Source organism: Canis lupus, chromosome 31 (assembly GCF_048164855.1).
Source record: "Canis lupus baileyi chromosome 31, mCanLup2.hap1, whole genome shotgun sequence".
NCBI lineage: Eukaryota > Metazoa > Chordata > Mammalia > Carnivora > Canidae > Canis > Canis lupus.
The window spans coordinates 36,179,329-36,206,370 of NC_132868.1; the positions used below are offsets into that span (position 1 = coordinate 36,179,329).

The 27,042-nt window shown below is 36.5% G+C and overlaps 2 protein-coding genes across 2 annotated transcripts in view; one reads left to right on the forward strand and one right to left on the reverse strand.

Moving 5' to 3' along the window:
- Positions 1-1,168, reverse strand: part of LRRC31 (leucine rich repeat containing 31) — a 115,917-nt gene extending 114,749 nt beyond the window's left edge. Inside the window, exon 1 of the mRNA XM_072808021.1 lies at positions 486-1,168. The gene's annotated coding sequence lies outside the window, so the exon portion shown is untranslated. The remainder of the gene's footprint in view (positions 1-485) is intronic.
- Positions 930-26,989, forward strand: SEC62 (SEC62 homolog, preprotein translocation factor). The gene is made up of 8 exons (XM_072808023.1): positions 930-1,086; positions 8,417-8,525; positions 9,716-9,821; positions 14,649-14,853; positions 15,132-15,224; positions 17,630-17,690; positions 19,724-19,843; positions 24,050-26,989. Exons 1-8 carry the CDS (start codon positions 1,051-1,053, stop codon positions 24,517-24,519), a joined length of 1,200 nt encoding a protein of 399 aa, XP_072664124.1. The 5' UTR covers positions 930-1,050; the 3' UTR covers positions 24,520-26,989.
- Positions 26,990-27,042: the final 53 nt, after the last annotated feature.

Below are 27,042 nucleotides of genomic sequence, written 5' to 3' on the forward strand. Positions count from 1 at the left end.
GATCAGTTGGGCTGGTGATTGATCAGCGAAGCACGGTTGGGATACCTCCAAGGTTTCTAATAGGAGTAACCGGGGGAACAATGACAAGGTTACCAGAGGTCTAAGATACAGCCATAGGGGTAGGTTTGGAGGGCGAAATGGTGATTTTGTTTTTTTTCCCCCGTTGGACATTCCGTGGAAATGTCCAGAAGACAGCTAGAAATAATCATCCATGCCGTATCTTTTGAGGTTCAGCTGCAAGCCTGAGACTCTCTAAAAGAATAGGGGGGGGGGGCACTCGACGGGATGGGCACTGGGTGATGCGCTATATGTTGACAACTTGGACTCCAATAAATAAATAAATAATTAATAAATAATAAATAAGAATCTAGATCTCGAATTTAAAAAAATAATAAAAGTAAAAGTAATATAAATAAAAGAGTTACATATCATAAAACAAAAAATAAAATAAAATAATCATAGTTGGAGTTGGAAGAATCATTCACCAGACTTCAAGGCGCCTGCGGGCTCAGACTCCCCCGCTCCTCTTACTAGTTGCTTGTCCTTCCCTAAGTTCTGCCTCTCGGATTTTGAGAAACAAGATAGAAGACGGGATGGAGAATCCAACGTTTTGTTTTCGAGGCGCTGCAGCACCCGGCGCTCCGCAGGGGCGGGAGGATGGGTTGAGGCCCGGGCCCCGCCAGGCCCCCCGCGGTGCAGACCGGGAGTGCGCCGAGTGGGGGCGGGGCGGGAGCCCGCATGTCCGGCGACCGCCCGCCCAGGTGCTGCAGGTGCAGGCGCAGGTGCTCCTCCGTCCGCGCCCTCCCGCTCTCCGGACCGCGTCTCAGTCTCCTCCCGGTCCCAGGGAGAGTTCCAGTTCCCGCAGCACGGGGGGACGAGTGGGGAGGAGAAGCAAGGAGCCGACCAGGCCGGCGCGGCCGCCGCCTCTCGCGGGCTCCCCTCCCCGCCCGCCCGCCGCCCGATTACATAACGGGCCCACGCGCGCTCTCGCGAGGCTTCCACCGCCCCCTCCTCGCTCCACGTCAGAGGGAACCGGGCGGAGCGGCCAACATGGCGGAGCGCAGGAGACACAAGAAGCGGATCCAGGTAGGAAAGGCGAGCCCCCCGCTCCCACCCGGGGCAAGGGGGCTTCGGGGCGCTCGGCAGGAGACGCGGCGAGGGGAGCCCCCCGGGAGGGCGAGGCCGGTGGGGCGGCCCCGCGCGAGGCGCCGTTGTGAGGGGGCCTGAGGGGGGGCGGTGTCGGCGACGGGGACGGGGACGGGGACGGCGACGGCGACGGCTGGGAGCGAGGCGGGCGAGGGGCGGCCGCGGCGGGAGGCGAGAGGCGCCGCGCTCGGGGCGGGCCGCCCGGGGTCCCCGAGGCCGCCCCGCCGGGCCTGCGCCGCGCCCCCGGCCTCCCGCGCCCCCCGCGGCCTCGGCCTCGCGCGCTCGTTACCCCGAAGTCGCGGCCGCGGGACGCAGGGTGGGAGGAGGTGGGGCCCACGGACCCGCGGCGGCCGGCGCTTTGTGCGCGGGCGGGACGCGTCTGCTGCTGCCCGGCGGGGCCCGCGCGGCGCTCGGCCTCCAGACGTGCAGCGGCGCCCGCGACGCGGCGGAGACACACGGCGGCGGGGTCGCGCCCTGCAGCCCGCCCCGCCGCCCCGCCGCCCGCGCTCGTCACCTGTGCGTTGCTCCCCGGCGGCTCCTCCGTCGTCCTGCCTTTGGGCCAAGCGGGCGAAGCCGCGCCGAACGCCGTAGACCTGGCGTGGTGTTTCCCAGCCGCCGCCTCAGCCTAACCTGCCGGAAACCTCCCGCGTCGTCGCAGATCCACACGGCGTACTCGGTTGATGCTGCCCATCCCGTCTGTCTCCTCGGGTCCCGATGCTTAGAATGACTAGTTTTTTTCTCTGTAATGTCCTATTCCTCCGTTTAAAATTATATGTATAGATAGATCTAGATCTGGATCTATTTTGTGGTCACTTACTTGGGCCTTATCACAGGTGATTTGAGCCACGCACGTTAACATCCTCCAGAAAACTATGAAGTGCTAGCGGGGAAAGGATGCCAGTGACCAGCAAACCCGGGATTTTTGGAATCGGGCAGAAATAGGGAAGTAGTTCCCAACAGAGTACAGAAGAGATACAGAAAGAGACAAATTGCCCCAAGTTCCAGCAGGTCATCGGACTAGGGTTTAAGGTTATTGTGGAACATCTTTCTTTCTTTTCTTTCTTTCCTTCCTTCTTTCCTTCTTTCTTTCCTTCTTAATTTCCTTCTTTCCTTCTTTCTTTCTTTCCTTCTTTCTTTCCTTCTTTCCTTTTCTTTTTTCATTTATTTCTCAAACTATTCCTAAGTTTCAGAATTCGGTGTTTGTTATTGGTTGGGTATGGTCAGAGTTTGTATTGAAGTCGTTGGTCAAATTTGTACTTAAAGTAACACAGATAGTACATGTTATGCCTTTGAATACACATTATTTGTACAATTTCAGCTTTTCTTTGCCATTGGTTATAAAGGTGATCCTTATTCACTTTTGACTAGCTGCCCTCCCCCCCTTTTTTTTCCTTCAATTTTGATCTTCTGTTAAATGGTAAGGTACATTAAGAAGCCATGTAGTAGTGGCAGGGAGCTAAAACTTGAGCCAGGCTTGCCTGTTTGTACCCTGGTTTCACTAATTATTAGTTGTGTAACTTTGGGCACGTTACTTAACTTTTTACCTCAATTTACAAATTAGAAGAAAGGATATGTACCTCACCAAAGGTTTGTAAGGTTGTTGTGAAAAATAGATGAGTCAGGGATTTGTTATTAAAGGTTGTAGAAGTTATTAAGAGTATTCAGCATATCACTCCTTCCTTTTCCTGTACCCAAAAGGAGGAAGGATTTAGGATAATTTTTTGTTTTTTTTGTTAACCATTCTGATACGCTGAAAAAAGATTAACAGCTATCTGTTTAGTGAATAAACCATTAAGTTGTAAGCTCCATAAAGTATACCTGTTTACCTGATATTGTTTGAGGATCAGATAAATATGTGAGAATCTGATTGACATATTGCTAAAAGAAAACATATTACATTTATTTTTCCCATTCTGGAAGTTTATACATAGCTGTGCTAAAATGTTGTGGACCTCTTGGGAATGCTACTTAGAGTACCACTACACAGTGTTAACAAACCAGTAAAAATGTAAAATATAACATCCTTGGGTCCCCCCCCCCCCCCCCCCCCCCCCCGCCAATGAGAAACTATAATATTGGCATCGCTTTAGACAAAAAGATCAAATGTAATGAAAGTTCATAGTTGAAGTTACAGAAAAGATTCTATTGTAAGACTTCGGGGCAAAAAGGTCTGTAATATCAACTCAGTTTCCTGTTGTTACTTGATGCTTCATGTTTTAAAAAAGATTTTTATGTCTAATAGATTCAAGTGACCTTGAATTGTAATTTGTACATTGGAAGAAATGATTGATACAATTTCAGGGTCTGGAAAATTAGCTAATTATTTGCTTTTTCTAGGGTTATGAAATTTCAGATTCTGATATCCCGTCAAAGTTAGAAGGAAGGGGACTATTTTACCACATTTTCTTAGATTCATTTTACTGATCACTGAAAACTGGAAGTGAGCCACATGTTTATTAACATTATAATAGGAAACCATAATGATGGAGATTCTCAAAGAGTAATGTCAATCCAAATTAATGGACCATTTGAAAATAAATAACTTTAAGATTTAAGAAATTAATTTTGTAGGTTTTTAAGAATATGCAATATGTGCTTGTTGGTTAACAAAGTGCTTACTGGTTTGGAATCTTGGTATCATGAAATTTTAGAGTTGAGAAGGATTTTCAGATTGTAAAATTTGTGTGGAATCCCTTTGCACAAAGGGAGTTCTTATGTAAAAAAGCAGAACGATGGGCCCAAACAAAGCCCTATCACCTCAGTACCCCACTACCATCTTGCCATACCTCATGGTCCTTTAGGCTATTTTTAGGACCTACATCTAAAAGTTTACTAGGCATAAAACTTATTGATATATCACTGTCATTTTATAGATAAACTGAGGTTCAGTGAGGTTATATGACTTGACCCAGGGTCACTCATCAGGGTAGTAAAACCAGATTTAGACCAAGTCTTCTAATTCCCAGTTGAGTGTTCTTTCCACCTCCCCACGGATAAAATAAAAATAAATTGTTCTGAAATATTTTAATTCTGAAATTTTTATATTAAATTGTATAACATAAAAATTTAGCATGACTGCTAAAGAGAGAAACATCCCATTTAGCATTCTGCTTATGTGTATTTAGTTGAGTTTTGGGACATTTAAATGGCTTACTGATTCTTAAAACTTTTATAATCTTCATCTCAGTTAATTTTATTGCACCCATCTGTCTCCTTGGCAATAAAACCCTGACATATCATGGGCCTACATGCTTAATTTCAGAAAAGGGAAAGAAAGAGAAAGTTTGTGACTGTACAGTCTGACTGAGACCTTCTGAATAAAAGGAACCCAGAAAGCTAGTCCTTAGTCTGAAAACTCCTCTAGAAGCTTTATGGAAGACCTGCAATAGAAATGAAACAGTGGGGTATTTACAGAAGGGCACTGTCATAGTCAAGAATCAGAGATTCTTGAAAAACTTTATTAGTAATATGCTGTGACTTTAAGCAAATGATTTCTCTAAGGTCCCTTCCAACTTTCAGGTTTTACTCTGTTAATGTATTTGCATTTCACAAGTATTTTATACTGCTTGTGTGAAGATACAAATGGATAATTTGTGAACTAATCTTCTTCTCTTTTGCTTATTTAACTCGACAAGTCAACCAAGCTTATTTCTACTGAATATAGCAATTTTTGAAATTTTATAAGGTTGAAGACTGGCTTATTGACTCTTGATCTATTATTTATTCCAAAAAGGTTATTGTAAGTACTGACTGAAATAATATTATAGTTAAAAATGGTAACTCCTATTTCATTATATTTATGTCTGATCTATTCTGAAGTAAAAATAGTATTTAAGTAATTTAGAAAGAATATTATAACCAAACTTTCAACTTACATATTTTGGATTGTGAATTGTGACAGCCAGCATTTTGGTATTTGGGTGCAAAGATGGCAGTCCACCTGTTGGCTCTTTGCTTTCTCAAGATGTTTGAGCTCACTCATTGAGCTATGAAGTTCTCTTCATTTGAGCTCACTTCTCTTTATTAGTGGTTGATGCTATTCCCAAAGGGCCTCCACTTTTTGTTAGGTTTCTAGAAACGTTATGAAAATATTCTGAAGATTTGTTCACATCAAAAGGGAACAAAGGAAGGAAGTACTATAGTCTAATGTATAAACAGGATGAGGGTAAGACTCACTAGACTCACTAGGGGACCAGTGAGAGTAAAGACTCGATGGCAAGATCTTCTATCTAACCAGCTTCCCATGGTCATGTTCTCTTGGTAGTCTTCTATAGCAATCTTTCTTTTTGTCTTCAGAGCCCTAGCAGATAGCACAAATTCTGTACTTTTCACTTAAAGACATTCTACAGTATGTATAATTCATATGTGGTTTATTGTACATTTCATAATTCACAAAAGAAAATAGAAACTTATGAAGGATCTGAACTTGAAGAAGCAAGGAAGGTTATCAGTTCTGTTATACTGATATCTTGATAGAATTCACTACTTTTCTAGTCAATTTCAAAGGAAGTTGTTGATACTTTAAGAGAGTATCAATGGATAAGTAACTGTATCTACTTGAGACAGATTATCCAAGTCCATGTTTTCTGGATCTCTTTTGTTCAGTTGTTACTTAGTAGTACCTTACCAAGGAGGGAAAAGGAATAAAAATAGATTCAGTCTATCTTGAGGTTGTTGGAAGAATTTGAACTTGAAGTTGATTGTTAAAATGTAATTTTAAAATGTTGTTGATTCATGTAGTATCAGATACCCTACTAATGGAATACCCTACATAATGGAATGGATTTTTTGTATTTCTTGTGTGTCCTTATATCAGATTTTACATGTGATACCTCTGTCAATCATTGGATTAGTACATTTATACCTCTGTTTAATATATAGTTTAATTGATTGCTGATAGAGACTTGCACACCTAAAGTTGATATGCTTGGAAAATATGTATGATATGATTCTGAAAAATAACAACTGCTATTTTGGATAGAGTATAGGTATTATGGCTTACAAATTTTGTTATTAACTGAAACACTCAAAGGTATTCTAGGGTATACACTCAGGAAGTATGTATTTGAATGATTTATGTTTATTTAGATTTATCTCCCAGGTCATTTTCAGTCAGGCATATCCCAGTAACAATTTATCAGTTAATCACATAAAAACCTTAAATTGACAACAGATGTATCAAATGAAAAAAAAAAAAGAGTGTATGTGGGTGTGATTATAAAATAGAATTGGTTTCTATAAGACAATAGTATTGCATTATTTTCAGCTATTTATAACATTACTTTTGTGGTGTACCACGAATATATAGGATATTATTTACTAATAGATGAGCCTCCTAGAAATGCATTGTATTATATAAGCATAATTAAATACTATCATGTAATGTATGATGCTAACATATTAACATATTTTAGTGTGATTTCAAAAATTGAAATCTAGATTTTCACCTTTTAGTTTGTCAGAAAATATATTTTGTGGCTAAGCCCCAAATCATTATGAACCTTGTAGATGTTAGTGAATTTGGAGTGTTTTCTTAATTTTGTTAATAGTATTAATTTTGAATTTGTAATCTCTTAAAGACTTTATTTCTCTATGATACATATTTTTATATAAAATTAAAGGCTTTTTAATGCACACAAATATTTGGGTTTTACTGTAGTATTCATTGGGATTGAATGGTTTGGGCTTTTAACTTCTACTGCCACACATAAGCCACAGACAGGGTACTAGCAGAGTGTAAGAATCATACAATGTTGATTGGGCAGTTGGAAGTAGAGGAGTTGAAAAATGCAGAGGAAAAAAAGAAAAGAAAAAAAGAAAAATGCAGAGGAAGAAATGTGAGAAGTAGCTACCAGGTGATTTAACAACTAAAGCACAGGCTTTCACTTCATCCAACAGATTACTCCTGACAGGATAAAATTGAAGTTGGAGGGTTGGTTTGTTAATTGTTCCTCATTTTCATCAAACATAACTGAATTCAGACTTATCTAAAATTTGTGGGAAATCTGACAAAGGCATGATTTCGGGTAGATTATTTTTTCTATTTTGTGTTACTAGAATGTGTCGTCTAAAACATAACTGTCTTTAATAGCATTAATTGTTTTCAGCATCCTAGATTCTTGGCAAATAATTCTTTACTAATATTTGGTACTTCATTCAATTAAGAAAGACACCTTCCTGAAATCATTCACATTTAGATTATACATTGCTGGAAATAATGTTTGAGGTCTCTAGATATCATGCTTAAACGTGAAGTTAAAGACAGTACTTTTATTCCAGCTTATAGCGATGACAACTTATAAAAGTGTGTGTGTATGATGTGTACAAATGTAGACTGCCTTCATTTTCTTCAGTAAATGGGTGGAGAGAATAAGTACACAGGAGGAATTGTCAAAGGAGTGGTTCAGAATGTAAGGAAATAAAAAGACAATAGGGAATGATAAACAAGAGAATAATAGAAAATTTGGAGAAAGGAATGGAAGAAAGAGAACAGGGAAGAATTAAAGCAGCCTTTCCAAACTTTTTGTGTACTTCCATTAATGAGTTAAGTTAGATTATAACATCTCCTTATTGCATTTTTATTTTTGCTTCATCCCCACTAGGGAAGAAAAGAAGAAAAACAAGGTGAGAAAAGAGTCAAATAGTAGTTCTTGCGGCTTCCACACTGGGAGAGCTCTCTTTGGTTAATTTGAGAATTCCTCCTACGGTCTTTTGTCCATTGTTCAGGGATCATAGCTTTGGCTTTTATTTAACATTTATTTATAGCACCTGTTTCTACTTACTTTGACATTTGGCACTCACTATTGGCAGCCTCTTAATCTTTTAAATTATTACTTTGTGGCTTATAAAAAGAGATCAGGCAAGAGTGAAGGTGAGCTAGTACAAAGTAGTTACCATACTGGAAAAACATCTCAAAATAAATGCCTTGTAGCTGAGGCAAAGAGGCTGGGTTTGGCCCTATTGACTTGTATTTGAAAAACACGTAGTTTTAAAAAAAAGATTGGGGCAGCCCGGGTGGCCCAGCGGTTTAGCGCCACCTGCAGTCCAGGGCGTGAAGCTGGAGACCCCGGGGTCAAGGCCCACATCGGGCTCCCTGCATGGAGCCTGCTTCTCCCTCTGCCTGTGTGTCTGCCTCTCTCTCTCTGTGTCTCTCATGAATAAATAAATAAAATCTTAAAAAAAAAAAAAATTGGCAGAACACATCTGTAAATTCAGTGCATGAATTTGTGAAGTAAAATGATTACATTAAATTAATGTTCTTACTTTGCAGGAAGTTGGTGAACCATCTAAAGAAGAGAAGGCTGTAGCCAAGTATCTTCGATTTAACTGTCCAACAAAGTCTACCAATATGATGGGGCACCGAGTTGATTATTTCATTGGTAGGATTATATCAGTAAAATTATATTAGTGTACATATTCTATGAAGATAACTAAATTTCAGATATGTAGATGTCTTAAAAGTGCTTTCCAAGTATGCTTGATGAAGCTAGATGATGGGCATATGGCGACTAATTATCCTGTTCTTTTATGATTTGAAATGTCAATAGGAAAAGATCAAAGGGGATGCCTGGGTGGCTCAGTCAGTTAAGCATCGGACTCTTGATTTTGGCTCAGGTCATGATCTCAGGGTTGTGAGATCAAGCCTGGCGTTGGCTCTGGGCTGGGCATGGAGCCTGCTTAACATTCTCTCCCTCTGCCCCTCTCCTGCTCTCTCCCTCTTTAAAAAAAATAATAAAGTGCTTTGTAATAACATTCGTTGCAATTTTTAAGAATAAGATTTGTTTTCAGTATTAATACTACCTTTTGTTCAGTTAGTATATGTACTTGAAAATAATCTTTTTGTACAACTCTGGAGTAGAATTCAGTGTGAAACAAGTCTGTTGGGTCCAACGTAGAAGCTTTGGTTCTTCACGTAATCCAAAGAACCTCATTATAAGTTAATGTTGTCTATAATATAGCCCCATAACTATTAAGTGGTTGAGTTTGCCTGTCTCATTGATTAAGATTGAATTGCCATTATAAAGAAGAAATTTCTTTATCTTCCCTTTCTTTAGTGTAACAATGAATGATTTTGATGTTCATTAAAAGTAAAAAATGCTATTCTCTTCAGTTCTAGTGTATTTAGCTTCTTCTAGTGGTAGTAGTAGATTGTTGACAGAGCTTATTTCTCAGTAAAAGTAAAGTTTGATGACAGAATTTCTATTATTGTGGGAGAGGAAGATTTTTGGTTCATTTATCCTACATTTAATTGTGATTATTTGATAAGAGTGATACTTATATTTATTTTAAATGTTTTTGTTTAGAACATTTTCCCATAACATATATTGCTTTAGTTAATATTTTTTAATGTCAGTTACTTCCCAGCATTACTTTAAAAAGACCCTTAATGCTATGTTTCACAAATTGAGGTTTTGAGGAACTGTTTATTTATCACGATCATGTCCAACTCAATTTCTTCTGGATTTGATTTGATTTTATGATGCCAGAATGTTGATTTTGTCTTATAAATTATTAGATAGACATAAATTCCCATGTATACTAAATTTAAAATGACAAATTTCTTCTTTAGCTTCAAAAGCAGTGGATTGCCTTTTGGATTCAAAGTGGGCAAAGGCCAAGAAAGGAGAGGAAGCTTTATTTACAACAAGGGAGTCTGTGGTTGACTACTGCAACAGGTAGTGTTTATTTTTTAGTGACGGATAATATAATATAAATAGTAATTTCAGAATACTGGCCAAAGTCCGGAACTCCTTACCCATTTTTATTATTAAATATAGTAATATTACAGCATAGCTCAAACAGAGCTTTTATATGCAACCTGGATTTTTTTCAGTACCTCTGTAAATGCATTTATTTGGTGTTAGACATGATATTTTTACAATTTTAATTTGTGTTCTGTTATATTTGTACATATGCCAGACTGACTAAACTGAAAGTCCAGCAGGAAAAATCATATGCCAGTGCCAAAAGTAACCAAAAAATTCTTTCCTTTGTGGGGCAAATGACTAGGAAGTCTTTTCCAGAACTTTGGCAGGGGTTCCTGGTAGACCTGTTATCCCTGGGTGGGTTGGTTGGTTTGCGGCCCACATGAGGTTATTGGTCAGGTACTCTTTATTATTTTGTTTAGTAATTGCATATATATTCCTTGTAAAATCATGGCAACTACAACATCTGCCTTTTCTTGATTCCATGGTGAAATAGAGTTCAGTAACATGTCCATGTTTTTCATAATGGGTACTTTTGATGGCGAATGGTATATAAAACCACTTTCCTCTTGGAAATAAGTATACTGGTTTCTCTTTTAATATTTTTCTCTTGGTTTACTACTTAAGCATATGTATTAAGATGTTAATAAACCAAATTTTGTTTTTGTGACTGAAGCTTATAATCAGTAGGAATTTAACATTTCAGAATATTTTATATCCTTGGTAGGGAGATACACATAGTATTTACTAATGTATTCTTTAATGGTATTTAAAGTATCAGCCAGATGAGACCCATCTAAAAACCACTGTTTCACAAACTGGTTTTAAAACTGTGAAGTTTAAGAATTATCAGATATTTCTTAAAATTCTTAGTTGCCAAAAACTAGAGTCACTACTGGACCTTTCAAAAACAGTGAAAATTTCTCTTTTGGGGTAGGAATGAGTGGTGTAGCTGGTTTTTTTCTGCAGCCATTTATGTAGAACTCCAAAGTGCAGATTTCCCTGACTGTCTCAAAATAGACTTATTTTGTACATGTGATGTGAAAATTAAGAGATGCTATACATGCAAAAACAGAGGTTAGGTAATTTACCCAAGATCACACAGTTAGTAAGTGATAGAGCCAGAATTCTAAATCTAACACTCAAATTCCATGGTCCATGTTTTTAACCATTGTAGTGTACTACCTCCTCCAATGAAATGAGGATGCATTTAATAAAGCAGAAATTAAGGTGAAGGATTCATCTGTCAATACAATTGATTATTAAATCTGTGAACCCAGATAGAGCAGCCAATATTAATCCACATCTTTTGTCCTTTTAGGAGCTTTGATGCCATGTTCTATGAAAAGTCCTTAAGACCTAAACTCACTCTTCACTGTTCATGTTAATTCCTATTTATGCCTATTTATTTGTGTCCTTTCTGCACTAAAATAGAGAAGCATGACTACCTAAATTCTTCAGAGCCATATCTGATAACAAGCATGACCAGCCCTTAAGGATTCTAGCCTGACTACAGACAAAACCATGAAGGGACATTTGTCTAGTCTCATTTTATAAAGCTGATAAGTGACTTGAGGGAGTCTGAAGGAAAAAGAAAACAGGCAAGTGCTGGATGATGCACAAACAACCTTTTCTAATATGCTCTGTGCCTCTTAATGGCCTGATTTGTGTATGAACCTTTGTTCTAGCACCGTTCTAACTCCATGTGACTTTGCATCCCCAACCCACTAGTCCAACAATGTCTTTCTTACTCTCATTCATATACCACACTCATTCTCTCTTCTGGTCTTGATCTTAACCTGCCATTTTCCCCAGATGGTTTTTTCTGTATCCTATCTCTCTCATTATAAGTATCCCTCAAGTTCCACCTCTACCATGTAGTATTCCACAGGCCCTCTGGTCCATTAATCTTTGTATCTAAGGTTCTACAGCACTTATAAAGTTAGTGTCATACAGTTTAGCCCTTAACTATTTTAGAATTGTTGCAGATGAGTCAGTTTCTTAAATTTCTTGCCAGCTATATCTGAAGGCAGTTATAGGACTTTTTTCTACTTTCTTGTAACTCCAGAGCAGTTAGCACACTGTGGGCATTTAATAAAGCTTCACCATTGCCACATAGGCAATGTTTAAAGTCTTAAACACATGTCTGGCTTCAATAAGTGTTTGTTAAACCTGAAAAAAAAAAGTAAGAGGTGAGGAAAAATAGAAGTAATTTAATAACTTTGTACAAGCTGCTTTTAACAATCCATTTGTATATTCAACAAACATTTATCAAATATCTGTTGTATTCCAGGCCCCAAGATGGTCCCCATCTCCAAAGTACACATTCTAGCCTCTTAGAGAAGATTCGTGACTAATTACAGTGCATTGCATTCTGTAAGGAGGACAGGGATGAGGAAACTTCAAGAATGGCTTTACAGGGAAAATGTTTAATCAAATTTTGAGACATAAATAGGTGATTGCCCAGGATACAATGGGAGAAAGGACAGTCAATCCTGGCAAAGGAGACAGAACATACTGGGAGAAGGAAGTAGTTCTGTGAAAATGTAAGAAAGCTTTTGTGTGAGTGATTTGTACTATATGATGTGTTAAGTAAATGGAGGCACTGATTTTATTACAATGTAAATGTCATCTCACTTTTCTCACCGTAAAGTGAGTTGTAGTAGGCATTTTCTAAAGACCTGTCAAGGGGTAAATCAATAATTTTACTTATTACTGAATAGATTAATGCTATAATGGGATAATATGAAACCAAAATGTGTATGTATATTCCATAACTATTATATGAAATTGAAGGTTTGGCTATAGCAGTAACAATGGCTACCTTGGAGTACATATATTCCATGCACCATGCTATAAACAGTCTACATGCTTCTCATTTAGTCCTAGAAACTCCTGTGAGATAACTCCATTTTAGAAATTTTAGTAAAATTAAGTAATTTACCCAAACCCACACAGTAAAAGTGGTAGATGTGGTATTTGAACTCATGTAACTGAATGTGGACTTTTCAACATCAGTTTGATTTTTTAAGAGTCTGCAGTTAACCCTTGAACAACATGTGGGTTAAGGGGTATCAGCCTCCACACAGTCAAAAATTCATATTTTTAACTCCCCCAAGACTTAACTACTAATAGCCTACCTTTGACCAGAAGCCTTACTGATAACACAAACAGTTGATTAATACATTATTCTGTATGTTATATGTGTTATATGCTATATTCTTACAATAAAGGAAGTTAGAGGAAAGAGTGTTATTAAGGAAATCATGGGAAAGGGAAATGCAGTTACAGTGCATACTGTATCTGTCAGAAAAGAAACCACGTGTAAATGGACCTGTGTGGTCAAGCCTGTGCTGTTTAAGGGTCAACTGCACATAGGTGCTGGCTGTTAACAGTAGAATCCTCAGAGCATTTCAAACAGTTTTGCAATTTTATGCCATATAGATCTTCTGAACAAGTAGAAGGCCAAATGAGAAGACCTAGAAGTTAGTTTTGTGGAGAGGTTCACAGGATAGACCTTTTGGGGCAGCAGAATGAAGCCCGGCCAGACAGTTGAAAACATAGATACCTCAGAGGGCACAGTATAATGACCAGAAATAAGTGGTTATTGGGCAGGAAGGAAGCGTCTAGGTAACAAGTGGTAGGACGTGCTGGAGCAGGTATTAGTGGAAGTAGGAAGGTAGAGTAGTCAGTAGGCACAGATGGTGGCAGTAAGACCTAGCTTGTATGTTGTGTTTCCATGGTTTTACATTCTCAAGGAAGGAGTGAAGGAATAAATCAAGAACTCTGAAATTGGAACATAAGATTTGTAACATAAGATTAGGTAACAACGGTAAGGGCAACCCAGTTTCTTGAGTAGGATTATGAGGTTAGAAAGGAACTACCACCTAAATTTACTTAATTTTGGGTCTTCTCATTCTTCTGAAAGTAAGAAGCACACAATAGTAGTTATCCTTTCGCAGCTGTTGGCCTCTGCTTGGCCATTCCCAAGCACACCTGCCTCTGAAATGCCACCTCCCAACAACTCAACACCTCCCAGGTCCCCTTGTATATCAGCCATTGGCTTTGTTCAGAGGCTTTGTCGTAGAAGCCCAATTCTCCTTTGTTTAACGGGAAATAAATTCAATTTTTGTTTCAAAAAAAAAAATGGGTCTTCTAAGCTCATAGGATGAAGAAATGAATAAAGCAAAGATCTCATAGGTGAGTTTATAGTCTAGTGAAGGAAGCAGGCAGACATAAATTGTATTTTAAGTTAGAAGATAAATGCTATGGATAGGATAACAGGAAATAGGGAGAGTGGGGGATGGGTTCATAATTTTAAACAGGATAGGTCTAGTTGTGAAGGTAACATTTGAGGAAAGACTTGAAGGAAGTAAGAGAACATTAAGACAGTTGAAGACATGATTTTAGATCAAATTATGGGCACATTTTTAAACTATTGTATTAATCTCCTCTTTTTTATGTTTGCTCTTGAATTTGAGACTTTAAGGCAGTATCTTGATTTACTCATGAATTTGGAGAAAAGTTTCATAAGGATAATCTTATATCTAAGTTATGTAGTTGAAAAATGAAAATTAGGTTGACAAACTTCTATATAATCAAATTGGCAGTACAGTTTTTTTTTTTTGTTAGAGGTAGAGTTGACTATTTTTCCATCTATTAACCAGTTGTAATTTCTTTTGTGAGTTGTCAGTGTAGTTTTCGCTCATTTTATTTGAGTTTGGTGTTTTTTTTCTCTTTTTAGTCTGTATCTGTATAATTGATAAGGCATGTAATGTCATACCATTTTTTACATAGGCTTTTAAAGAAGCAGTTTTTTCACCGGGCACTAAAAGTAATGAAAATGAAGTATGATAAAGACATAAAAAAAGAAAAAGAGAAAGGAAAGGCCGAAAGTGGAAAAGAAGAAGATAAAAAGAGCAGGAAAGAAAATCTAAAGGATGAAAAGACGAAAAAGGAGAAAGAAAAAAAAAAAGATGGGGAAAAGGAAGAGCCTAAAAAGGTGATTTTTAACTAAATTTAAGTAAAAATAAAAATAAATATTATGTACACATGATCACTAGCATATGAACACTTCTGAAATGCTATGCAACAAACACTTAAGATAATGATATTAGGGTTCTTATAAATACCATGGTTGAGGATTTTTATTTCTGTGTCTCAAATAGTAAAACTTCTTTTGACTAGGAGTATGTCACTGGGTTTTTTTGTTTGTTTGTTTTTGTTTTTGTTTTTTTGTTTTTCCTAAGTGTTTTTTTCTTCTAACTTGTGTTTTAATAGGAGGAAACTCCAGGAACTCCCAAAAAGAAGGAAACTAAGAAAAAATTCAAACTTGAGCCACATGATGATCAAGTTTTTCTGGATGGAAATGAGGTGAGAATATGTAGCTTATAAATAGAAATCCAGTTTTCTATAGGAGTTTTTCAAATTATCTTTGATAACTTTACTAAGAAAAGAAGTACTTTGGGTAAATCTGACAATATAGATACTACTATTTTAAAAAATCAATAATTTCTCTGAATTTAGAGTTACAATAAATGTATAAGAAAATTAGAATTAGGTTTAGCTATCTGTGATAGTGATAGGAAATCTGAAATGACAGTGGCTTAAAATCGATCCTTTTTTATCTCTCAATAAAATCTGAAGTTAAGTGCTACAGATATGGCAGATCCATGGTGAAGCTGTTTGAAGCAATTAGTAAAGGTTATCTTATGATCCAAAATGACTGCCAGCCTTATATCTGCATCCAAAGGAAGAAAGGAGAATAAAGGACATGCCTTCTTTTTAGGGACATCTTCCAGGAAGCTAGCAATTGTATTTCTGTGTGGATTTTAGGGGCCAAAACCTAGTCACATGACCGTGTCTACCTGCAGTAAGGACTTAGAAATTTGCTTTTTATACTGGTAGTCATTTGCCCAGCTGAGATGTAGTATTTCCTTTACTATCAAAGAAAAAAGAGTAGGATGGTTAATGGAAGATACCTACAGTTTTCTGCCTCTTATAGTCAGGCATACTACTTTAGGAGCCTAAAATTTTCAGTGTTACTTAGTGCTTTACTCAAGGAAATGGTTTGGGTTTTTTTTGTTTGTTTGTTTGTTTTGTAATGGGAGATTTGTGTAATGATAGCCTTTCATGAAGACTGCTTAGTCATTTCACCAATACAAAAACATTAGGTATATACTAGCCATTGAATTCTTGTGAATTTCAAGACCTATTTCTTCGCTATACCTAATACAGAAGTAGCATATATAAAATAGTGGTTCCTAGAGCTGTGAGTTTGAAATTCTGGGAAGGCTTTTCAGAAAATATGTGCTCTTGACTCATTCCAGACATACTTGATAAGAATCTGTAGTATTGAATCTGTGTGTGTGTGTGTGTGTGTGTGTGTGTGTGTGTGTGTGTGTGTGGTATAACATGCCCCAGGGTGATTCTGATGTGAACCCCTATTTAAGAACCATTATAATGAAGACCACAGATCTTCCCTATTGTGAAAGCTCAAATATCTTCAGTTAAACATCAAGCATTAGCTATATGCAAAGACATTTTTATAGGTGCTGGGAATGGCATGATAAATAAGATAAATTCTTTTCTTGGTAGTGCTTTATCGTCTAGCAAAGATACAAGCTTTTAAACAGTGTATCACAATGTGGTGAGTGTTATGATATGAGAACATCAATTAAGAATAGTAAATTCAAACAAGACAGGATAAGGAGGGTCTGGAGACCTTGAACACTTGAGCTGAGCTTTGAAGGATGACAGGCAGATTACCAGATGCACTGGGAAGGAGTTAAAGATCTGTTAGGTGAAAGAAACAGCCTGAGCAAAATGCAAGGGTGCTTGCATTCTTGAAAAGACTACATTTTATTCTGTAGAAAGCAACATACTTTCAAACTTTTAAAGGTGGGAAATGCCTTTAAAAACTTGGTTTTTAGAATGCTAACTGGCAGAAATGAGGTCTGTGGATCTGATTTCCAGGGGAAATGTGCAGTTAAAAAAGGAATGGAACCCCCAGTGTTAGAAATAGAACCAAATCAAAAAGACAATAACAAAGAGTTTTGGTCAAAATAAAATCAGGAAATGGAAGAGTACTGATATTTATAGAAACTAAGATAAAACAAAAAAATAGGAGTTTTAGATAGTGATTGAGCAGAGTTCTGATTGTTCTGAATGAAGTAAACTTCTCTCGTGTAAAGAGAATTCAAGCTTTAAAGTAGTGGTTCCTGATTTAGGGGCTACAGATCCTCCACCACGGAGTAGGCATGTAATCCTTGCAGGTAGTCGTAGAACCTTTATGTTCACTAAGCATGATCTTCATTAATGCTTCTTTGCATTCCATTGCTGGGAAGGAACAAGGCAGAGTTGATTGCTGCTGAATCTGTAATAGGACCTGGCTAGATCGGTCTTAACTCTGCTTTTAGCACAGACTGCTTCTGCTTATACCAGTGGGCACCATTACATTAGGGACAAAAAGTTGTACAGTGCTGGTCTTTGGTTTTGAAAATAAGTAATGGTTTGAACACATGAACAAATTATTAAATTCATTTAAGTATGGGGAATTTATTCAATGTATTACAGAATGTATAGTTTTGAAAATAATTTTCTAGCTAAAGGAATACCCAAAGAAACCCTACTACTGAAGGAAAAATCTTTGGAATTTGTTTACCTTAGAAAGTCATTCTTATATGTCAAGAGATTGAAAGCAACTGTTGTAGAGGATTTAGAATTAAGCTTAACTTTCTAATGTAACGTTAAGCACTGAGGTTTCTTGATTTTTCTAGGTATTTGTGTGGATCTATGACCCAGTTCACTTTAAAACATTTGTCATGGGATTAATTCTTGGTAAGTACAATCTCTAAAATTTAGAAAGGAAAATAAAAATACAAAGGCCATAAAAAATATTTAACGTAAAATAGTTATTTTAAAAGAGGTGTACTTTAAAGTCAAAAGATAAATGATAAGCTGAGAAAAATATTTACAAGACATTAAGGTAAAAATTAAGAGATTAACAATTAGAGGTTTTCTAATTACCATTAGAAAAATGGTGAAGGTAGCCCACAGATAAATACAGTGATCAATAATCGTGAACAAATTTAATCATACATAATAAATATATATTAAAGCAACCATGATCAAGAGGATTACAAAGTTTGATAGTACCAAGTCTTTGTAAAGGTCCAACACTTAGGAAAAACCAATACTCTCCAACAAGTGATGGTATGTCCATTGTTTTAGTTTTTATGGAGAGCAGTTCCGCGATGTCTTTCAAAAAAATTTTTTTTAAAGATTTTATTTATTTATTCATGAAAGAAACGGAGAGAGAGAGAGGCAGAGACACAGGCAGAGGGAGAAGCAGGCTCCATGCAGGAAGCCCGACGTGGGACTCAATCCTGGGTCTCCAGGATCACATCCTGGGCTGAAGGTGGCGCTAAACCGCTGAGCCACCTGGGCTGCCCCTCTTTCAAATTTTAAATGCATACACACTAATGTGGCTGTTCTACATCTAGGAATTTATCCCATGACTGTTCTTAACACAGTTACATAAAGTATCTATTCGAAAATGTTCATTGACCCATTATTCTAATCAAAGCCCCTCAGACTATAGGGTAATTACCAAGTATCTTTTAAATTTTAAATGTCTATACCTTTGACGAACGATTGTGCATCAAGGTAATTTATCCTGTGAACTTAGCTATTTATACTACCCTAATCAAGTTGCACAAATGTACAGTACTTTGGTATTGTACAAACAATTCAAGTTCCTGGATAGGAGAATAGTGAAATAAATCAGCACAATTGCACACAGCACATGAGAATATCATGCAGTTTTTAAGAATTAGGATGTACTGATGGAAAAATATCTAAAATAAATTAAATGAAAGAATTATAAATGTAAGAAGAATATAAGCTCATTTTTGTAGAAAACAAATTCTGTGTAGCTAGTTTTAATTATATATAGGCAGCCTTTGGCAGTACAAATTAGAAACATAGTAGGGCAGCCCGGGTGGCTCAGTGGTTTAGCGCCGCCTTCAGCGCAGGGTGTGATCCTGGAGACCCAGGATGGAGTCCTACGTCAGGCTCCCTGCAAGAAGCCTGCTGCTCTCTCTGCCTGTGTCTCTGCCTCTCTCTCTCTCATTCTGTGTCTCTCAAGAATGAATAAATCTTTAAAAAAAAAAAAAAAGAGGCATAATAGTAGTAACCTCTGGGGAGTAGATCAATAATTGGATGAAGACTTCTCTTTATACTTTTGGGTTGGTTCTCTTACCACATGTATTACTCCTGTAAGTTCAGGGTGGGAATGTGGGGAGGTGGGGTATTTTAACAAGAAGAAAAAAATAGCAGTTAAATAACTCAGTTAAATCCTCCCCCAAATTGCTAGTAGCTGTTGATCATTTACTATGTACTAGTCACTTGGCTAAATATTTTACAAGCATATTTCATTTCATCCTCAAAACAAAGGAAGAAGCACATATTAAATATAAGGTAACTTAGTGTTGTTATTTGGTGATTGTTTTTTTTTAGGCTCCCCTATTCAGTAGGCAGATATATTTAAAAAATAAGATGGACATTGCTTGAAAACAGCAGCAGTTGATCATTTAAGGAGCTAACAATTCTACATTTTTAGACACTTTTTTCTAATTGTATGTAATTTGTACTAGAGAAATCCTAGCCAAAGAGCAATAGTTAAAATGTTAAACTATGTGAAATGACTGACAATTTATCATTTTTTACCTATAAAAATGGCAATTTGTATGTTTCAGTGTGTTTATGTTTCAGTGTTGTCGCCTAGGAAAATATTCACTGGTGTTGCAACCAAGCTACTTAAAATTTTCATCTAAAAGTTAAGTATGTAACTTTGTCATTTTTCATTCTAGTGATTGCAGTGATAGCAGCCACTCTCTTCCCTCTTTGGCCAGCAGAAATGAGAGTAGGTGTTTATTACCTCAGCGTGGGTGCAGGCTGTTTTGTAGCCAGCATTCTTCTCCTTGCTGTTGGTAAGTATTGTTATTAGTAAATTTGACCTTAGTAGGGTAGATACCAAGCAGTTTGAACTATAATCTGGATGGAGCTTTAAGTAAAACTTAATAGCAAAACTAATAAATGTAGGCACATCAAGAAATATATGGGCTTCCTTTTGGGATCATATCCCAAAACTGACTCAGGCTTGAAGTAGAATATGTACCTGATTCGATTCGGTCTGTTGTGAAGAAAAAATATTTAAAGTGTCTTAATCTGCATGTAGATAAAGACGTTAATATTTTTACAGTGGTTAATCATTTATGAGATGTAATACTTTTAGTAAAACATTTTTATATATTGACTTAAGGCAAATGAAACATATTACATATTTAAATCTATGGGTATACTCAATAAATGATTCTAAACAATTGATTTGCCATTTTGGGAAAAATTTTGCACCCATGTACCAAAATAAATTCTAGATGCATTAAGGGGTTTTAAATGGTTTTCAGGGCAGCCCAGGTGGTTCAGCGGTTTAGCGCCACCATCAGCCCAGGGTGTGATCCTGGAGACCCAGGATCAAGTCCCACATCAGGCTCCCTGCATGGAGCCTGTTTCTCCCTCTGCCTGTGTCTCTGCCTCTCTATGTGTGTGTGTGTCTCTCATGAATAAATAAATAAAATATTAAAATGGTTTTCAGGGGATCTCTGGGTGGCTCAGCAGTTTAGCACCTGCATTCGGCCCAGGGCGGATCCTGGGGTCCTGGGATCAAGTCCCACATCCACCTTCCTGAATGGAGCCTACTTCTCCCTCTGCCTATGTTTCTGCCTCTCTCCCTGTGTGTCTTATGGATAAATAAATCTTTTAAAAAAATAAAAATAAAATGGTTTTCAAAGATTAAACAAGAAAAATAAGTAATTTTTTTTTACACTTCTAGATGATTTTATTTTTATAGCTTAATGACAAAACAATATAAAAATAACTCCAGGTGAAGAAATTAAAAACAAATGATTAATAAATACATGAAAAATTCTCACTAATAAGATAATAAAGATAATGTATCTTTTTTGCCTATTTAATTAAGACTTTTTTTTTTAAGATTTTATTTATTCACAAGAGACATAGAGAGAGAGAGAGGCAGAGACATAGGCAGAGGGAGAAGCAGGCTCCCTGCAGGGAGCCTGATGCAGGTCTCCATCCCAGGACCCAGGATCACACCCTGAGCCAAAGGCAGATGCTCAACCACTGAGCCACCAAGGTGCCCTAGGAAGATTTTTTTTTTAAATGGAAATACCCAATGCCAGGGGCATTTGACTGGAAGGAATGCACCTAAATATAAATAGTAAGGATAGTTGTGAATAATTTTAATGTGATTCTTTTTACTTGTTTGTATTTTTTACAATGAGTATGTTACTTACTGTGAAAAAAACCAACAAATATTATTTTACTTAAAATCCTAGTATTTGAAGATTTTCCCATATAGAGTAGGCAGGTCTGATGTCACTTTTACTTTGAGAAAGAAATGGGAATTTTTCTCAGCTTATCTAAAGCTGTATATTAATTTTTAAACTTATGTGTATAATCCTTTGATCCATCTAGAGTTTATATTGATATATAGTACTAAGTTCCAAGTACTTTCCCCAAATGACAAATCCACCTTTCTACCAAGACATAAGAGTACTTCCTGTACAAAAAGAAAAAACAACATCACATTATTGACCTAACATCTGTTGTTAGAGGATGTACTTTAAGATTATCCAATCTGAGTACATGTTATTGTGAGGTTCTGTGCTAATAGATTCTTATATTTTAAAGCATTACTTTGCTGTTCTTAAGGAGTTTTCCTCTACGTGTCCATTTACCTTGGACATCAGATGTCCTGAGTTAGTGCCACCATCCCTGGACCCATTGGCTCATATAGTATTCTCATTCAGTCTCATGTTTATGGGCCTCCCCTTTTTCTCTGTGATTTCTGTGTAAAACTCTCTTCACCCACCTTTCATATTTTTCCTCTAGCTTAGTCATCTTGAGAAAATCCCCTGATGCTTCTGCATGTAACACAGCACATGTGTAGGCCAAGAAATTATATCTAAGATTGTGAAACAGCTAAGTAGTGGTAGTATACGACCTGCATCAAGAATGTGAAGCTCTAAACTTTGATCTGACATTAGATAGAATCAAATTGGTATCTTCTGGCTCTCAAATCCCTGAAAGTTTAAAAGCTCTTTGAAAAATTTCCTTTTTTTTTTTTTTTTTCTTCTTTGAAAAATTTCAATGAAAAAAAAATTTCAATGAAGATTTAACTCCACTGAGTAGAATTAACCCACTTTTATTTAAACCAGCATTCACAATAATTTATGATTATTATATCATTTTGTTCTTTACACTACCATTTTTCCAGTAGTGTTTTCTATCATTTTCCATTTTAAATATACTATGAATTTAAGTATGCATTGTGGATTAGATAATCTTGTGAATTAAACCAGAAAACAAACCCATTTTCTGTTAGATAAAACAATTCCAAGTATACTTTCAAATGGTTTTCATCCATAGCCCACTTATAAACTGGATATTTATTTTATATTATCTTGTGAAGTATTATATGTTGGTCAAAATTATATTTGGTGCTCCTTCGAATATGTATTAAGACTTTTGGCAGTTTTCTAAATGTGTGCTTTTTAGTATAAGAACAGGATGACAATAAATACACAGTGTTTTTCCCACAATTCTTCTTGTTTGCCCCTGATAATCTAATGCTACATACAAGAAAAACTGTAAAATTTGTTAGAATTCTGCTCTGCCCAGTTTTTATATGTGGAGAATTTAAGTTTTATTTGTGACATTTCTGTATTGCTTTTTCTTGGATTAGAGTCAAGTTTTCCAGTTATGGACTATCTGTCTTACGACCCTACAATGTCTATCATAGTATCATAATTTTACTTGGAGAAGAAAATGTGCAGCCTCCCTAAAAGACATTCATTATTTCTTATTAGTGGAATTTATTCTTAAATCATAATTTCAAACATATTTGCCTTTTCTGTTTGTACCTCAAAAGATATTAATGTGTACAGACTTTCAGAATATTTATGTTCTTTGTGAACATAGCAGTTACTACTTCATAAAAGTCAAGGCAGCTATAACCATTTCCTTTTATTTATCCAAAGCAGAGTAATGGAGGAGGCACAGATGGCTGAGCTTTTTTCAGACCTAATATGAAAGTGGTGATATAATTGTAAAGAAAATGGAAAGCAAAACAACCCAAAACCTGTCATAATTGTTTGTCCATAACATTCACATAACCATTATGACCTTCAAAAAAAAAAAAGGAAAATCACACAGCCCTATGTAACTGCTAAATTAAGAGAAAACTATATGAAATACTGGGGTTTGTGCTTGTGATAACTTATTACTATAAACTTTAAAATTCTCAAATTCTTTAACCACCGTTTTGAGTTTGAATTTTGAGAGTAACTCAAGCCCTATCTGTTTAAGCAATTTGTCTTTCATTAGCACAGAATTACTTCCTAGTATTAGGAGGAGAGGAATAGTCTTTAAATAAGCAGAAATTATGTAATTAATAAAATTGTAGCTAGGAAAATATTCTTTTAATGTACAGAAGTATGTAATTTTACTTAGAAGACTTATTGTTCAGGCAGAGAAGGCACATGCCTTGGACCCATGACATATTTAGGGCCCTATAGAAATGCATTTCCATTTCTTTTAAAATCAGAAGTGTAATATATACACACATGTATATAATAACCTATGCAGGATTATATTGGTATTTATAGTATCAGTAGGGCCATAAAGAGTATGATTTTTAATATTTTATGGAGGAATTGCCTCATATAGGCAAAAGAGCCTAGAGTCCAGGAAAGTCATGATGCAGCTTTGCTTTTTTCCTTTTAAGGGCTTCTTAAGATATCCTTCATCACTTACTACATTTATTTCCTTTTTCTTATACCATGGTCTTGTGCACAGTTAAACGCCCAACTGATGGGTATGCTTATTGATCTACAACATACATAGCAAAGTGTGCCATCAGGATCAGAGCAGATTGCTCTGCACCAGGAATACTGTGGTTGCTTCTAAACTAGCCAGGATTTAATTGTTTATATTTAAGGTACATGGAATGTGAAATAATAAACTCTGAATGTCTTTTTAGTTTTTTATTAACAAATATTCCCTGCTATCTGAGTCAGTGCTTGAATTATTCAACTAGAGACATTTTTCTCCTACAGCTCGTTGCATTCTGTTTCTCATCATTTGGCTCATAACTGGAGGAAGGCACCACTTTTGGTTCTTGCCAAATCTGACTGCCGACGTGGGCTTCATTGACTCCTTCAGGCCTCTGTACACACATGAATATAAAGGACCAAAAGCAGACTTAAAGAAAGACGAGAAATCTGAAACCAAAAAGCAGCAGAAGTCCGACAGTGAGGAAAAGTCAGACAGTGAGAAAAAGGAAGAGGAGGAGGGAAAAGTAGGACCAGGGAATCATGGAACAGAAGGCTCAGGTGGAGAACGGCATTCAGACACAGACAGTGACAGGAGGGAAGATGACCGATCCCAACACAGTAGTGGAAATGGGAATGATTTTGAAATGATCACAAAAGAGGAACTGGAACAGCAAACAGATGGGGATTGTGAAGAGGAGGAAGAAGAAGACAATGATGGAGAAACAACTAAATCTTCACATGAAAAATCATAATCTGACTAATTTGGGACTAAATGAGTGCAAGAGGTTGGATTTTCTATGTTGGCTGATCATCCTAATGTACACGTGACATTTGTAGCATTCTTTAAATCCATTTGCTGAAATGTATTTGACATCTAAGCAGTTATATTCAGTCCTTCATTTCATAGAATACTATTATTGGTACAGTCTAAAGCCATTTATAAGTTGTATCTATTTGATAATTTTACAATAAGTAGGTCTTATTCATTTTGATAGTTATCAAAGATGCATTTTCCACAATGATATTTAGATTAATGGCATTTTTGATAGTTGTATGGCTTTTTACTGTTAGATTAATCAAAATAACTGAAAGGGATAAGAGAGAAACACCAACATTTCAGATTATGCATAGTTATGTAGCCATTTCACAGTTTCTTTAAAATGAAATGCTTAAACTCCTTGTTCTCAATAGTTCAGCTTTGGTTGATTATAAAAGTATACCAGGAAATTTCTAAGATTCTGAGTTAGCAGGGTTCAAAAGCATTTTATGGAAACAAGCCAACTAGTAATGCAGCAACACTTTTAGTTTAGCTACAAATTCTCCTTTTCCAACTTAGGAAATCCAAACTGATTTGTACATCTGACTCAGAGAAAGATAGTCACCTCCAACAGAGAAAGCAAAACAGCATTGGTTGGAAGGCGATGGCTCTTCTTCCCATTTCCTTGTCGTGAAAAATGTATTCTGTACATAATTTACAAATAAACATTTTATTTTAATTGTTACTTATTATTTAGACATTTTCTCGACACTTAAATTTGTAATATTAAGACCATGTAAGGGTAATGTTTTTAGAGAAATGGAAGTTTCAATAACCCACAGAACATCTGTGATCTTTCTACAGCAGCTTCAGTTTTGTGCCAACATTCCATGTATTTGAATATGAGTTTAAAAGATCCTTATTAAATAAGAGCAGACTTAAAGTAGCTGTTTGTACGCCTTAATGTTCATTCTGATTAATCTTAAATCTCTCCATTCAGAAAGGAGGTACTATATTATCAGACAAGGAGGCACTGCTATGAAAGATAATTTACTGTTCTAAAATATCAATTTAAAATAAAGAACATAAAAGAAAACATAAGAGAACCATTGGACTCTAATTGCTTTAAACTAGTTTTGCAGTTTGATTTTATGTCTTGCATACCTTAGTTACAAATCTTTCAGAAAAATCTTGTGTTTACCTATGAGCATAATCTCATTCCTTGGACTTACACTCTTATCAAATGGTAATGAATTTTAAATTATTTTCCTTCAGTCATGGAGCATTTTGCTTTGTAGTTGAAAAAGGTGTTGTGGGTAGGTCTTTAATTTTCTTTAGGCTGTTTCCCATCTAGTGTTTGACTACAGATGTTAAATTTTTCTAACTGTGAAAAAAAAAAAAAAAGATTTTCTGTATACTGACACCTTTTATTAAACGTGGCTTGACTGCTTCTTTATAGTATTCCTTGTAAGTGGACAGAAATATGGCTATTTGATGTTAATGCAACTCTGTTAAGGCTGCAAACAGTCATTTTAAAAGTTTCCTCCTAGCAAATGTTCGTTGATTTAAGTGCCTGGGTGTTTTCCCCTCTCATTTTCAGAGCTCTACTGCTTCCTTCCACAGTAAGAGTCTGCATAATTATAGCTTCCGAGCTTCCTAATCACCAATAGCACTAATACCTTATTTTGGAGTATGGTAATGGTACCAAAAGTGTTTTTTCAAAAATAAAAAATGACTAAACTTTTACTACTATGATAATACCCAGGCACTCAATATTTATCCTAAAGCTCTTTATAATATATGTAGTACGTCTAGTCTTAAAGACATTTATTTGGAGCATGGCAAAAAAGTCAGCTTCTCATTGATGTTGTGGATTCTTACAGAATGTTAGTACCAATTTTTATGAATATTTGGTGGTCCCTGGGGGAAAATATCATTCTTACTATGGTTAGAAAGTGAGTTAGAAATTTCAGCTCAGTGTCTTCTACTCTTCGAGGTTGTATACTTTAAACAACTATAAAAATCAAAAGGCTGCCACTGTTATACGCCTGAGAAGAATAGCTGGCTGTCTTTGTTGGCTAACATTAAATATTCTTATGCCAGAGCATGGAGGAATTGTTTACATTAGTCAATGGAATGGTGGTTTTTTTTTAAAAGGAACTTCAAATTTGCTATGCTACTGTAAGTAGAAGCATGAAGCTTTTGGATAATGTAGGATTCATTGTGGAGTAGGTGTAAATTGGCCTAACTAAGGATTGGATTAACCAGCTGAGTCCAGATAATAAGAATAAAGCATATGTAATTGTTATTAAAGTCAATGTATTAAATAATTTTTTCACTTTTCCCTCCCACTAATTTCCTTACTTTCCCAACTATATGACCTTCTAGACAACTTTAATTGAAATAATTTGGATTTAGTCAAATACTATTCAGAAACTAATAAATTTTAATGTAACACATCAAAACTACGCAGTGGTGATGGGTTTTAATGCTTCTCCCCTTTTTGGTTTTACGTTCC

What these genes read in the sequence shown, in the direction of transcription:
- SEC62 (XM_072808023.1), top strand. Translation starts at nt 1,051, where the DNA reads ATGGCGGAGCGCAGGAGACACAAGAAGCGGATCCAG. An exon ending in GACACAAGAAGCGGATCCAG is followed by an intron (nt 1,087 to 8,416) that starts GTAGGAAAGGCG and finishes CTTACTTTGCAG; the next exon opens with GAAGTTGGTGAACCATCTAA. An exon ending in CATTCTTCTCCTTGCTGTTG is followed by an intron (nt 19,844 to 24,049) that starts GTAAGTATTGTT and finishes TTTCTCCTACAG; the next exon opens with CTCGTTGCATTCTGTTTCTC.